General features: G+C 41.2%; 1 protein-coding gene across 5 annotated transcripts in view; it reads right to left on the bottom strand.

Annotated features, from left to right (window-relative positions):
* Positions 1-15897, bottom strand: part of ldb2a (LIM domain binding 2a) — a 576008-nt gene that overhangs the window by 35973 nt on the left and 524138 nt on the right. For all 5 annotated transcript variants that reach the window (XM_069925127.1, XM_069925126.1, XM_069925128.1 and 2 more), the window contains one exon: positions 2464-2587. In XM_069925127.1, the coding sequence (XP_069781228.1) occupies positions 2464-2587 (124 nt within the window). The remainder of the gene's footprint in view (positions 1-2463; positions 2588-15897) is intronic.

The following is a 15897-nucleotide window of genomic DNA, read 5'->3' as shown; positions in this document are numbered from 1 at the left end:
TTTCAGGACCAAATTTTCCTCAAAAAACCCATATACAGGATTGATGCAGAAGCTGAATGTTTCATTGCTAAACCTAAGTAGCATTGATGACACCCTGCTTCATACAATAACTTATGGAGAAGACTTTTACAAAGGAGTAAATAATTTAATTTAGGTATGCATACATACAGCACGGTAACAGGCCATTTTGGCCCATAAGTCCGTGCTGCCCAATTTGCACCCAATTAACCTACACCACTGGTACATTTCAAACAGTGGGAGGAAAGCAGAGCCCCGGGGAGAACCTACACAGATATGAGGAAAATGTACAAACTCCTTAAGACAGCTCAGGATTTGAGTGCATTAAAATGCAGAGGGGAATGCTTTATTCATAGTATCTCTTCCCAAACAATTCCTCGAAAATCTGTCATATTTCTAAGAGTTAAACTGGAGCAACATATTGGAAACTGGGCAAACCACCTCAGACTCAGATCTGGAGCAGCTCAAACTAGTTGCAAGTCACTGTTCCCAGATATTTGGAATAAGGAATGAAAATCTCCAAAATGCATAGAAATATATACATCCCTTCCCTTTTAATTTTCCTGTTTTTTTGTAAATTTTATGTAAACTTTCTTCTATGCATGTGCTATATGCAAAATACAGTAAACAGATATTAGTATCAAAACTATTATGATGGTCGTAAAAACCCCAACCCCCTCCCACTAAACAAAACCCCAAGAAACGAAAGAGAGAAGAAATGAAAATAAAAAACAGAAAAAGAACGATAAAGAAAAGTATGAAAACATGAAAAGAAACCTGGTTGCCGAAGGGTACCCTTCACCACACGGTTCTAATCATTTATATTTTTTAATACTTCCAAGAAAGTTAATGAGGTTTGAAGCTTAGGAGAAACATATATAAATGAATTCCTTCAATTTGTAAGTACAGGCGTCAATTTTTCAAAAATACATTATTTATTTCTCAGATTATAAGTAATTTTCTAAAGAGGAATGCAGCTATGCATTTCTGCTTTCCATCACTCCATACCCAGGTGGGTATCCAATTTCCATGTTACTGCTATACATTTTCTTGCTATTATTAAGGCAATCTTTACAAATTATTTTTGATATATAGATAACATCAATTTTCATCTCATCCCTTCAATATTACCTAATAAAAATTACATTGGATTTTGTGGAAATTTAATTCCTGTAACCCATTCTAAAAAAAAACTACCAAATCTAACCAAAAAGATCTCACTTTAGGACAGGACAAAGTAGAGTGTTAAAAAAGGACATGTCTCCTGACCACATCTAAAATACTGATCTGATAAATCTGATTTCAATCTATTTAACTTCTGTGGTGTGAGATATAATTGACGTGAAAATTATATTAAACTAATCAATACCTAACATTTATAATATTTGTCATCCTGTCTTGGCACAGAGATTACCAATTTTGTTCATCTTTGTTAATATTTAGATCAGTCTCCCATCACTCTCTGGACCTGTTTGTAAGTCCCCCTTCTGCAATAAAATATACATAGCTGAGATAAATTTCTTAATACATCTACTATGTATCAACATTTCTACATCACCTCATTTCGGTAATAACATTGCTGGACCCAAATTTATCATTCAAGTAAGCTCTTAACTATAATAACAAAAAATGTGTATTATTTTGTACTCCATATTTATTTTTTAATTGCTCAAATGACAGTAAATTCCTTCCATAGTAACAATCTTCTATATATCTAATCCCTTCTGAGACAAAATACATAAAAATTGATTATCCATTGAAAATGGAACGTCAATTCTGTATCAAAGGCATTTTAGGCAGAACAGTGCACCTTGTTCCAATTTTGTTATTCACCTTATAATTTTCCTCTTAAAAATCTTCAAATTATCTAGCAGTCCAATTTAATAATTTTTGACGAAGTATCACAAGGTGCATTTTATGTGTCAAACTTCAATTTGAATTTGCAGGTGAACTGAAAGAAGTCATTTAAAGTAATCATATAAAGTCTTTAAATGGATGAAGCCCTGTCTCTGTCTTTATAAAGCCCTTTCCCAGTGAAAGAAAGAAAGGCATGAATGTACATTGCTGGCTATTGGAACAAATACAGCTTGAGTGGACATAGAGTACAGGAATTAAAATATGGCTTTCAGTCAGTGTGGGTCTCATAAAATTTGCATTGATACATACACCATCGGTGTTGCCATTTTCACAATTCATGTGCATAATGTACCTTGTATAATAGTTGGATAGTTAACTGTACAACTGAACAAATGATATGAAAACACAACGATCTGATAAATATCAGTTCTTTAAAAGATAATGATGTTTTAGATATCAGTACCTTTGAGATTGTGTCAAGAGTGAGGAATTATATAACATGCATTAATGAAACATTCCCTAATGATATTGTAACTGTTTACTTCCAGCTATCTGCCAATAACATTAAATTAAACATTGTCAGCCTACCTGGAGGGGCTACCATTCGCTGCCATTTCTGGAATAAGCATGTTTTCAGGCAGTCTCTTGGGCTGATATTGTATGTTTTATGTCTGGACATCAGTTCTTGCATTGGCTCCAGTATTACACACAACTGGAAAAATTAGCAGAAATAATTTCATATTACACTTGCACATATAATAAAAAAAAGATCAGATTCCCCAAGTAAACATTTCTATTGCTTATGTTGAACATTATCTCTGTTTAAATATTTTGAATCTTGAACTTGATATATTAATAATTACCGCATGCATGATTAAAACTAGGAACAATTTCTAATGGACAAATTGTTAGTACAATAATTTACATCCAACCCAGGTTCACTCAGGAGTTTCTCCAAAACTGAGTTTTGTTAACAAAACTTTGGTATTGTCTTATCTTTTGGTACCACCACTGCTTTGGTTTCCACGAAACTCCGCCTCATGTCTTCGACTGAAGGAAAAGTAAAAGTCATATTTTCTTGACTAGGGAGAATCAATAGCTTCCCTAATGATGTGGTGAGATTCAAATTATAAATATAAACAGCTGGTCAGGAGTTATGGCAATGATCTGCTCCTGCCACTTGGATTGATCTAGACTTTTAGGATGTTAAGGAGTGATCTTAACCTCCACAAACAGAGAAGTTCAGGGACAGGGTCTGTGGTTGGAAATTACTTGTCGAAGGTCAAATTTCTATCTCCACTGACTTAGAAAACCTCAGCTTTTAGAGGCATTGTTTGTCGGCGAGATCTAATAGAAACAGAGATGGCTGTACACTCTGAATTGAGATCTGTCGCTGAAGGTCCTTCTAGACTTTCCTCCCTTCAGAGACTGCAGCCAAGCCTAGATGGGCTTGAAGCTTAACTACCAGGTCATGCAGCCCACCATAGAAGCACTCATGATAAATGGTTTTAACTGTGGAACTTAGAAGACGTCAAAGTCTCATCACTTTGTTCAGAATCAGTCTCTAGCATTTTCTGCATATGGGTGAATGACCCTTTTCTTCAACCTTTTTATAATATACACACCATAAGGAGAATAGAAATAACACAATTAAAATTGTATGTCCAAGTCTACATAGTATATCATATATAAATTCCAGTGAAAATGTGACATTTTAGAAATAATTCTCTTAACAAACAAAACGAAGATAAAGAAATAATTTATAATAGATGGATATATAAAACCAACTAATCTACTAAAAAAAACAGATCCCGGCTCCCAACTCAGAACCTGAACCCTCCCCTCACCCTACATAAGAGCTCCCAACACCATACCCGAAACCTCCCGTCGGCTTACTGCACACAAACACCAGACAGGCGTCAGGAACTCCAGCGTAGGCTGAGGGAAGGATTCAGAGTCTGGTGTCAGGAGCTCCAGTATCACTGAGACCACAGCATCTGTTGCAGATGCCATGGTCTCACAGTTCAAAATATGTGGAACAGGAGGGCCATGGGGTTGGGGGCACTGCCAGGCTGAAAATGTAGGGGGAGCAGTCGCTCCCCCTGCTACCCACCCCCACAACCTACGTCCATCTTGGCCTCCTGGACAGGAGTGAGACCTTGATGGGGAGGTGTTGGTGAATTGGCAGCGGTTGGGAGGGGAATGTGCACAGGTGAAGAGTGGGTCTGTCTAGCTCCAATATTGAGAACCAGAATGCGAAGCCAGGACAAGTCCAAAGTGAGACAGAGTCTGCTGACTCGCCAGTGAGTGTTCCACAGGCCTGGGAGGCCTCCCCAGGAATCAGTGAGAGTGGTGGGGGAGTGCTGGGGATTGGCAGAGGCAGTTCAGAGGACTCGGTGATTGGCAGTAGCTTTGGGGACGTGACGGAGATTGGCCGTGGCTAGCATTATTTTAGTGAAAATTAAATATTAATTTAATGCTTTAAAAGCCTTCGCTTGTTTGTTGTTGTTTAAACATTGATATAAGTGATTTACTGTTGCTACTAGGTTGTTTTGAAAGTTATCTGAAAAATTTGGTCATCCAAAATAGCTCCGGTCTTGAACATTTTGGATAAACGAAGTTGTACTTTATATTGATTTTAAATAAATTGTCTCTCACATTACTTTCTTGCAGACAATCCTATTTGAAATCCTACTTGGTATTTGGCAAAAGGCCAAGGTAGCTCTCTAAACAATACATGGTAAATGAATTTACTTCTATGCAACAGTGAAATCAAAAATAGAATTCCACTTGCGGTCACGTGATGAGGAGCTCCTGGACCAGAAGAATTTTAAAAAGTTCAAAGTCGAAGAAGTACAAAAAAAATGAAAAAATAAATAAATAAAAGCCCCTTCCTTGCTACAATGGGGAAGAAGAGGATCAATCAAGTGAAGGCAGCCAATAAGGTGGAAGGAACAGTTGGCACCTGATCAATGCCACCTCATGGAAGCCAAGATGGCAATGTCAAGTCCAGGCCTGAGGCCCTGGAGGCCCCGACAATGGAGATCTGACCTGCTGAGGACGAATGAGGTTTGCCCATGATGACAGCGAGAGGTGTGGCTGACCCAAGGAGGAGGGGCGGCATGGTCTCCAGCTGAGCGTCAAGAGATGAGGGACCAACAAAGGGATCTGAGCTTCGGTGCGCAGTGTAGCCTTTCCCCCACCCCCCCCCGAAGACAACAAGTGAAGAGTGCCTGAGAGCGCAGTACGACGGGCGGTGGAAGCAACTCACTTGGGGATGTGAGAGATCTCGGCCCTGCACTGGAAATGGTTCAAGTGGCAACCCTAGCGAGTCTGACAGTGAACAGGAGGCAGGAGGCATCATTGAGGGAGAATCATAGGGAGGACCTGGGACCCACTGTGGCAGCAAGATGGCATTGGCAAGATGGGGAGGGGTCATGGAGCCCTCAATACATGATATCCTACAGGCTAGGATAAGAATGGAAGAGGGACTGGCCAGGGATTTAATGGTAAAGACAGGAGAATTATACAACAAAATTGATAGATGGGAGAATGCCCTAACTGGTGTATCAGGAATGGTATCTGAACTAGAAGATAGAACTGGCGGAATTAATAAATTAGAGTCCGAGGTCGCCGCATGGGAGGCGGAGGATTGACACCTTAGAAAATCACAGTCAGAAGAATACCATCAAGATTGTAGGGTTGCCGGAGGGCCGAGAAGGGAGAGTTCCCGTAGCTTTTTTTTTAACGTTGGCTCCCAGAATTCTTGGGAAAGGAAAAATTGGGGAATCTAGTGGAGATAGAGATGGCCCATTGGACCCACTTCCTGCACCTGGGCCCCAGTCAAAAGGGCAGTGGCGGTCAGGGCAAAAGTGATGGGGGGGCCGCTGGAGCTGGAGGAAAATGATTCTATTCTACCCAGACATAAGCACGGCCCTCCTCAAGCAAAGAAAAGAATTTGAGCCAATAAAAAGGATGGCTAAGCAGAAAGGATATGAAAGTGTCCTTAGGTACCCGGCAACCCTACAAGTCATAATGCCAGAAGGTGAAATAAAATTCTTGTCAGAGGTCAAAGAGGCCCAGGAGTTTGTGAAGCAGCTACCAGTCTGTCAGAAATAATGTATATAGGTGTAGCGCCAAATGAACAATGTTAGTAATTTTGTTGTATACAAGAGTGTATTGTTGGAAATAGTTACATATCAAGAGAGTATTAGATTTAACCATTAGGGATATAAATATGCTATTGGGAGAATTTGGTAAAAGGAAATGGGAGGGAGGGGATGAAGAGGGTGAGGGTGGAGAGGTGTGGGAGGCAGATGGGTGCAAAATGCACAGCCTTTAGAAATAAGGGGGATGGTGATGATATAGAGAGTAAATCCACCAGAGATTGGGGGGAGGGAGGGTTAGAGAGAATTAGATGTGGGAAGGGAAAGTATATGGGTAAGGGGGTAAAATTTTGTATATCTTATGTTGTCTTCATCTCTTTTCCCTTTTTCTCCCTTTCATTGAATCTTCTTTCTTTTACTTACACCTTGGGGCTTGTGGCCCTTGTCTCTGTTTTATTTTCTTAGGGTTTGTCGTGGGCCCGCCAGGCTGGAGAATAAGGCTGGGTGAGGATGGGCATGTGGCAGTGTTGACATAGGGGAAACAAAGATCTGGAGGTTCCCCGGGCAGACCAAGAGCATTGAATATGTTAGTTTTAATGTTAGTTTTAACGTTAATGGTTTGAATGGAACAGTAAAGAGGAAACAAGTCTTGGTACACATTTTTTAAAAATGGGAGAGGATCTGGCCTTTCTCCAAGAAGCACATTTAATGGAACGGGAACACCAAAAGCTAAAAAGGGGATGGGTGGGTCATGTAATATCCTCCATGTTCAGTTCGCATACAAGTGGGGGGGAGGGTGGCAATTTTGATAGGGAAAAGTGTTCCAGTGAGAGTGCAGAATGTGACCAAAACAAAACAGGAAGATTTGTAATGGTGCACTGTCAGATATATTCAGAATGCTGGATCCCTAGTAAATGTATATGCCCCCAAATTTGATGATGAAAAGATCATACAGAGCACTTTCCTAAGATTGGCAGAAGGAAATTGACAGGGAACATCCTGATTGGGGGAGATTTTAATTTTTGCCTGTATTCCATCTTAGATAAGCCAACAAAGCAAATAGCTAAAACAAAGGCGGCGAGGGCTACCATTGGCTAAATGAATCTGAATCTGGTAGATGTGTGGAGATGGAAACATCTGAGGGAGAGGGATTATTCCTTCTACTCAAAACAGCATGATTCCTATTCTTGAACTGATTTTTTTCCTGGCTTCAACCCATGTAGAGGGTAGGATCATGGCAAGACTTCTCTCAGATCATTCACCCCTGACACTAACAATAGAAATGCCAGAAAAGCAGGATACAGCTTATAGATGGCATCTTAATGTGTTGCTGTTAAAGAAAGAAGCCGGAGTTTTGTAGTTTTATAAGAACACAGATAGACATATTTTGCAATTCTAATTCTGATCAATTCGCTCAAATCATATTTGAGAGGCCAGATTAAAAAAAGAAAGAATATATGAGGGAGATGGATGAATTGGAACAAGAAATTACTCACTTAGAAAAGGATTATCAAAAATCAGGCTCAGAGGACCATTACAGGGCTCTAGCAAACAAAAAAAATGAAATATAATACGCTTCAGACGTATAGCATGGTAAAGGCCATAATACGGTCAAAACAAAAATACTATGAATTGGGGGAGAGAGACCATAAATTCATCTCTTGGCAGTTGAGGGAAGAGTAGGCCTCAAGGATGATCAATGCAATACAGACTGGGAATGGCAGGATCACATATAAACCAAATTAATTTTGAGTGTCTATACAAATCAGAGCTAATGGGGGGTGGGGGGTCTGATAAAGTCAGCGGGTTCCTGTCCATATTAGAGCTTCCAAATTTGGACCAGATGAACAAAATAGCCTAGATCTCCCCCTTCATGGTGGAAGAGATATGGAAAGCATTGAACCCGCTGCAGAACAACAAGTCTCCAGGGAAAGATGGGTTTCCATCTGAGTTCTATAAGGAATCTAAAGATTTTCTGATATCCCTCTATATAGAAGTGGTGGACCAGGCAATGGAGACCCATACTTTCCCAGAATCTTTTTTGACAGCAATCATTATGATGATACTTAAATACGCCAGTATCTAGCAAGCAATCAAATATAATGAGATGTTTTATTAATATGTCAGCCTATCAGGTTGTTTACGAATTCTGGTGCTCCTTCTCAAAACAGGTGACTCCTTTGCAACCTTGGAAACTGGTACAGTTCCTGGGTCTGTAGTGTGGGAAGGACTGACATCTGGACCCACTCCAGAATTGCCAGCGTGTGGCAGTGGAGCCTCAGCATGGCCACCTGAAAGCTTACTAGGGGTCACAGGCTGGGGGGGGGTGGGGTAAGCCAATCTCTCAGGCTCACTCTGAGTAGGGGTGTGAGGAAGGGGCGAACCAGGCAAAGCTAGATCTCTAGGGGGTACAGTGTCAGTACTCCCATCTGGGAATTAAACATGAGTGTAGTTGGGGTTGGTATGCAATAGCTGAACTGGTTGGACTAGGGGGTCTGTTTTACACGCCCGAGCATGGATCTTCAGCAGCACGGTTCCAGGCTCAGATAAACAGGCTGGCCAGTCCATCACAGTTCCTAATTTCCTAGGAAAGGCAAACATAAGTTCATGAGGTGTTTGATTTGCTGCAGTACACTATAAAGACCGAATAGAATGTAATGCCTCAGGCAGCACCTCCTGCCACCAGGTAACAGGGTAACCATGTGTACAGTCTTCCAGACTGTAGCATTAGCCCTTTCAACCTGCCCATTGCCCAGCGGGTTGTAGCTCGTGGTACGCCTGGTGGCAATCCCCTTCGGTAGCAGGGCTCACCGCAGTTCAATGCTCATGAATGCTGAGCCCCTATCTGTATGAATGTAATTGGGAAAACCAAAAATGCTGAAAATTCTGTCAAGTGACTTAATGACAGATGCTGACAAGACGCCAGGGCAGGGTATTGCAAAGGAAAACATGGATTATTCGTCAATTACAGGAAGAAAATATACATTTTTGTTGTTGGAAGGTAACGCTCCTTTAAAATCTAAGCTAATCCTCTCAAAAGGTTGGGTTGCCTTGATGAGAGTGGCCTCCGGAGTTCTGAAGTATTGCAGTTTGCATTCTGTGCAAACAGGACAGCTTTAGTCAGTTTCCTGACTTCTTCCAGAGAGTAAGGAAGGTTGTTAGCCCTTATGTAGTGGAAGAATCTTGTGACTCCTGGGTGGCACAGTCTGCTATGGATCTCTTTTAGCCCCTCCAGCTGGACAACAGAAGGAGCAGATCGTGACAGTGCGTCAGAGGGATCATTTAACCTGCTCGGTCTGTACTGGATCACATAATTATAAGTTGAGAGTTCTATTCGCCAGCGTGTCATCTTATCGTTCTTGATTTTACTTTTGTGTTTAGTACTGAACATGTAGGCTACAGATTTCTGATCAGTGACAAGAGTAAATTTTCTGCTGGCTAGAAAGTGTCTCCAGTAGCGAACAGCTTCAATAATAGCCTGGGCTTCTTTTTCAATGCAGAATGTTTAAGTTCAGGTCCGCATTACGAACGGGAGAAGAATGCCACAGGTCTGCCCTTTTGATTAAGGGTTCCTGTCAAGGCACAATCTGAGGCATCAGTTTCCACTTTGAATGGGACATCCTCGTCAATTTCAGATTTAATTCTCTCAAAAGCCTTCAAGGCCATTGGAGAAAGAGGAAAAGATTTAGTGTCAAACAGAGGACGTGCCTTCATGGCGTAGTCCTGAACCCATTTGCAGTAGTAGGAAAAGAATCCCATCCACCTTTTAAGGGCTTTTGGGGAGTCTGGGGCTTGTAACTTCTCAAGGGGGGCCATTCTTTCCAGGTTGGGGCAGATTTTGCCCTTGTGGACAAGGTAGCCCAGAATGGGTAGCTCTGTCGCGTTGAACACACATTTGCCCTCGTTAAATGTAAGGTTGAGTTCTTTAGATGTTGCTAAAAATTTCTTTAAGTTGTTGTCGTGCTCAGCCTGTGTTATCCCACAGATAGTGACATTATCCAGATAGGGAAACGTACCCTGTAACTCATACGTCCTAACAATCTTATCCATTTCCCTCTGAAACACGGACACACCATTAGTGACCCCAAAAGGTACCCTTTTAAACTGGTATAACCCCCCATCAGCCTTAAAAGCCATATAGGGCCATTCCCTTTTCTTAATGGGGATTTGGTGATACCTGCTTTGAGGTCGATAGTGGAGTACATTTTGTATTGCGCTATCTGATTAATCATTTAATTGATGCGTGGCAGGGGGTAGGCATTCAGGTTAGTGTAACGGTTAATTGTCTGGCTGTAGTCAATAGCCAGTCTTCTCTTAGTGTGATTTTCACGACTACCACTTGGGCCCGCCACGGACTCTTACCAGGTTCAATTACTCCCTCTTTAAGCAGTCTCTGGGTCTCCGCTTTGATAAACGCACGAACCTCTTTGCTGTAAGAACAGCTCTTAGTGGGAATCGGCTGACACTCAGGGGATAAATCACTGAAAAGCTAAGGAGCTTTGATCTTTAATGTGGACAGACCGCAGTAACTTGCATGGGGGATGATAAGTGTGGGTAGTGGCCCACTGAAATTTAACACTACACTGTTCATCTGAGATTGAATATCTAACCCAAGTAATACAGGGGCGCAGATCTCCAGCATAATAAAGAGGCACACATCAGCAAGGTAATGTCCCTGAAAATTTAAAGTAACTTTACACTTGTCCCGTACAGTTTTTGTAAGTTTACTGCAAGCCATCGATATCTTTCAGTTCGCTGGATATCTCTGCAAATTTAAGTCTCTGGCAACTTTCTCGTGGATGTAGCTGTTAGTACTTCCCAAGTCTATTAGACAATCAAGAGTCTCACCATTCACCTCCCCCTTCATAGTCGACCGTTCCAGTCCGTAACAGCCCCCAAGCTTTACAGTCAATTGAGCTTTCATGGGGGATCTCACCTCGCTGTCACTTGAAGTTGATACAGTCAGCTTGTCCGAAGATTCCCCCTTTTCACAGTTATCTTCCATTCCTGCAGCTCCAGGATGCATTTTCTTGGTGCCTCTCTTCTTCTTCTTATCAGTAGAAGTACTTTTTGCCTTATACTCTTTAGCAAAGTGGCTGAGTTTCCCACAATAGCTCCAGGTAGCAAATCGAGGCAGGCACTTCTGTCTGGGGTGCCAGCTCTTATCACAGAAGTAGCATTTTTCAGTTCACCCTTTTCTTTCCTTCAGGGTTCCAGCACTCCTGGATGTTTCTTTTTCGGTTTCTAGCATTTCACTGGACCACATGGCACTTCTCAGTGTTTTGGCTAGAGTGACTGCCTGGTCATAGGTTAAGGGCTCCGTCTCCAGCAGCCTCTGTCGGATGTAACTGGAGTCAATTGAGTTGATAAAAGCATCCAGCTTCAAGGCGGTGTTGTTGCACATTGACTGCCCTGACATCACATTCGTTTGCCAGCGAGTCGAGGGCCAGTGCATAGGCAGCATCACTTTCCACGGGTTTCTGGTGTCCAGTCAGCAACTGGTGTCGAGCAAGCACCACATTCAGTGGTGCTGCATGGTAAGCAGTCAGACGTTCCTGGGCTATAGTCAGAGTGGTGGCTCCTTGCGTTATGGCGAAAGGGACCTCATCCAGCAGAGAGTTCAGGTGGCCCCACTGTATCGCCTCATTGACCACGTTGTTTCGAGCATGTAGTAATCGAAACAAGCAATCCAGTGGTTGAAAATTTCTCTGGCCCTCAGAGCAGACTGGTCGATTATCAGCCGCTCTGGCTTGAGTGCTGCATCCATTTCTACTAATAAAATTGAAGTGCCAGTTGATGAAGAAGACAAAGATGATGTGGTCAAACAATAATCATGTTAGCAGAAACTCATGGTACAATAATGAAATACAATAGGTGCATACGCAGTTATACCCAAGGGGAATGTCCTTAACAGTACAGATAATGCACAGCCAATGTTAGTACAGCAAGGCTCCTCAGAGGGGAGACAGGCAGCTTGGCAGACATTCACCACACCTGCCAAATAGACTGATGAAATATTTGCCAAATATAATAAACAAAGACCAAGCAGGCTTTGTGTAAAAGAAACAGACAGCAGACAATATTGGCAGACTGCTGAGTATAATGCACCTGGCACAAACCAGAAATGAGAGGGGTCTGGCTGTGGTCCTGGATGCAGAGAAGACATTTAACAGGCTAGTGTGGGATTTTCTATTCAAAGTGCTGGAAAAATTGGGGTTAGGGGCAACTTTTACAAATTGGATAAGGGTGCTGTATGATGCACCCACGGCTAAAGTTGTGACTAACAGACAAATTTCTCCAGCATTCCCACTGACAAGATCAAGTAGACTAGGATGCTTGCTGTCTCCAGTCCTGTTCATATTGGCCATGGAGCCATTTTCCAAAGCCATTCGCCAGGATCCAGACATTAAAGGTTTTAGAGCAGGCCAGGAAGAACACAAAATCAACTTATTTTCAGATGACGTACTGATATATCTGACAGACCTAATAAACACATTGTCCAGGCTGCGCTCTACTCTGGAAGACTATGGGGAGATCTCTGGCTACAAGGTTAATTGGAATAAAAATGAAATTATGCCACTCACTAAGGGGGACTACAGTCAATGTCAGCAGAACAGATATGTAAAGTGGCCACAAAACAGGATCAAATATCTAGGAGTTAGAATAGATAACAACATGAATAATTTATATCTGTTGAATTATACCCCCTTGAAAGAATTGAGGAGGATTTAAATAGGTGGATGTCCCTGCCAATAACCTTGGTGGGCAGGGTCAATTTTATTAAAATGAATGTGTTGCCGAGGCTTCAGTGGCATTGCTCTGGGAATTCTTCCAAAATTTGATCTCATAGGTAAGAACATTTCGATGGAATGGAAAGGTAGACAGGATCTCTATGAAAAAATTGACCTGGGATTATAGTCTGGGTGGAATACAAATACCAGATTGCAAGAAACACTATTGGGCAGTCAAGATACATGGTGGGTGTGTGACAGAGTATTTAGAGGTGGCTTAGAAGGAATTGTTAGAGCAGCTTGCACACACACATTTTAAAACAGTTTTTGAAGGACTTTTGCAGAGTGCTTTTTGCAGAAAGCAACGAAGTAGCAATGGCAGCAGCTTGCCTGGGAGAGCATGTGATCTTTGCAGGCAAGGGACAGAACAGTTTTGCTCTCAGTGAGGGAGGGAGTGAAACAGAGAGGAGACACACAGAAATCAAAACCAGAAGCACAAAGCTGGCAAACTTTTGGAAGGCTGTCTTGTCAAAGGAGAAGACTAGCTGTCTGAGGTGACCCGAAAGAAAAAGGATAATCTGGAGAACCCTGAAGGGGGCAGGTTTCGTCAGCAAGACTAATTGGAAAGGAATCAGGCGCAGATGTCCTGGAACAAAAGGAATCACTCTCTGAAACCCAGCAAGAACCCTCTTGAGTGGTAACCATTTGCCTGTTAAGCACAAAGACTGGTGAACTTTCTTAATGCTAACTTCTGTGCACAGTACAAGAATTGCCTGCGACCAGTGAGATTATACTGTGATCCAAAGAACTTTTCTAATCTTAAATATGCATTACACACATTAGAGGGGGGGGGGGGGGAATTATGTAGATTAAGTAATAAGTTAAAGTTTAATTCTGTTTTCTTGTTCAATTATAATTAAAAACGACTTTTGTTTAAGTAACCCTGTGTTGTGGTGCATATCTATTGCTGCTGGTTTTTGGGTCCTTTGGGCTCGTAACAGGTGAGAAGGTGGCAGAGGACTTTATTTATAAATGGGTTGCTAAATTTTTATCTGGAAAAGCAGATAGCCCTATAATAAGACAAAACATCCTATTTGGAATAAAATTAACCAATATTTAGGTATCAAAGTGGGGCTGTCCCCAAAAACACCCTGACTCCAAATAGATTAATACCATTAATGGTTGGTAAGAAGATCCTGGATACCTGGGGCCGAAACCACGTCAGGTGCAGAGAGGACTGTTATGGGCAGGATCAATTTGTTTCATTCAAACAACTCAGACATAAACATGGTTTATCAAACAAGACGTTCCACTTCAGATAATATCTTTTCCACAGGACAAATTAGGTCCATCCATGGCCCCGCCAAAATGCAGTGACACAGAGACCATGATTTGAAGGCAGAAAACATGAAAGTTCATCTCAGCAATGTATTTCCTGTTCCAAGCGGAAGGTCCCAAACCAGGCCTTCATAAATCAAGACAGAGGTGGGAGTTGGTCTTAGGAATAGCGATTGATGGGAAGTGCTGGTCCGACCAATGTCACAAAAATTGAACAGATTTAAATCAGCATGATCAGATCAATGTTTTAGATGTGGCATTGAGACAGGTTGTGCACTCAACCTGGACATGTACCAAGATGAGGCCCTTTTGGGTGGAGCTAGGTCAAGTCCTAGGAAAAATCATAGGCAAAGAATTCCCGCAGGTCCCCGAGTTGCTCCTGTTGGGAAATATATTGGACATAAGACTTACAAAGAACCTATCCAAATTCAGTTTGTGATTATTGCATTGGCAGAGGCCAGGAAGTGCATGCCAGTTTGCTGGAAATCTGACTCCTGCATGAGGATTACATGTTGGAACATAGAAATGCAAAGCTGTGTTCCCCTGGAGAAAATTACTTACAACTCTAGGAAAAAATACGATACTTTAAAAAAAAGGCAACCATATTTAAATTTCATGGGAGCACGACTATAGGTAGACAGTCATGTTTCACCGCCACGCCTTACCTGCCTACTCCTCAGCCATTTGTGGGGGAGCATGGGGGGGGCCCAACTTGTCCCAACCAGGTAAAGTCAAGAAATAAAACCAACCTGAGCTCTGATCGCCATGCTGTGACAAACCCACAAAATCATGACATATGTTTAGTTCTTTTATTGTAAATATCTTTAGTGTCCTGTGTAATTGTGATTAGTTAAACATCTAATGTTGAATATGGGGGTTGGGGAGGAAGGGAGATAAAAAGAGCTTGAACTCTGCAGAATCTGTATAAAATGGACAATTATAAATTGTTGTCAATGCTGACTAATATTAACATTGCTACTGATAATGTTGATAACAGTTCAAATCTGGAAAATCATAAAATTTTTTCAAGAAAAAAGAATTTCTTTCTTTGCTTCAAAGGTAGTTCAGTGGATGAAGCTGTTGACAATATGGTTTCTCACATTTTAAATAACCTTACACCATTTTGCAGTCATCCACAGTGAAAAGCAAGGTGGGTAGCATCCAAGATGAAACTATATCTTTTTATATATTTATGCTCTTTGCAGTTTTGGAGGGGATAATTCACCAAAGATATAAATCAAACTGAACGAGCAGTGATTCATAGGCAACAATCTCATAAATACTTGAAATCTACTGGTAACCAGAAGATGGCATGAGATGCTTTGTGACCTAACAATGTTTAAGGTCCTTTTTCATTATCAAGAAGCAGAAGGAGAATTATCAGTACACATACAAGTCATGGATTTCAGGTTTCAACTTCTATAATATTCAATAAAACAAAAATGATGTAATTGAAATAAATAAAATATTAATAAACCATGTTCCATATAAATACTGAACAAAAAGCATTCTCTATTCCATTCAGAATTTACAATGTAGAAAGTACCATGCTGAAATTAGAAAATTCAGCTAAATCTTACAGGAGCATTGTACCCTTACTTCAGAACATAAAACTATTATTTGAAAAAAAATAATGATTAACAATGCTGAATTTGGATGATTTGTCAAGTTACCATAAAGCAACATAAAGATGAAATTTATCTAAGTAGTTGTTGAGAACATTTAAAGACCATGCCATAAATAGTCTACTAATTCAAGAAAGAAAGCAAGTTGAGAGGCAGAGCCATATATTTGAATGTATTTGCATTGGTTGAGTACTGGTCTTAGTCATGGCATTAAATGGTAAT

Source organism: Narcine bancroftii, chromosome 3 (genome assembly GCF_036971445.1).
Source record: "Narcine bancroftii isolate sNarBan1 chromosome 3, sNarBan1.hap1, whole genome shotgun sequence".
Classification (NCBI taxonomy): Eukaryota; Metazoa; Chordata; class Chondrichthyes; order Torpediniformes; family Narcinidae; genus Narcine; species Narcine bancroftii.
The sequence above is the reverse complement of the archived record's forward strand: the minus strand, read 5'-3'. Positions and strand labels throughout refer to the sequence as shown.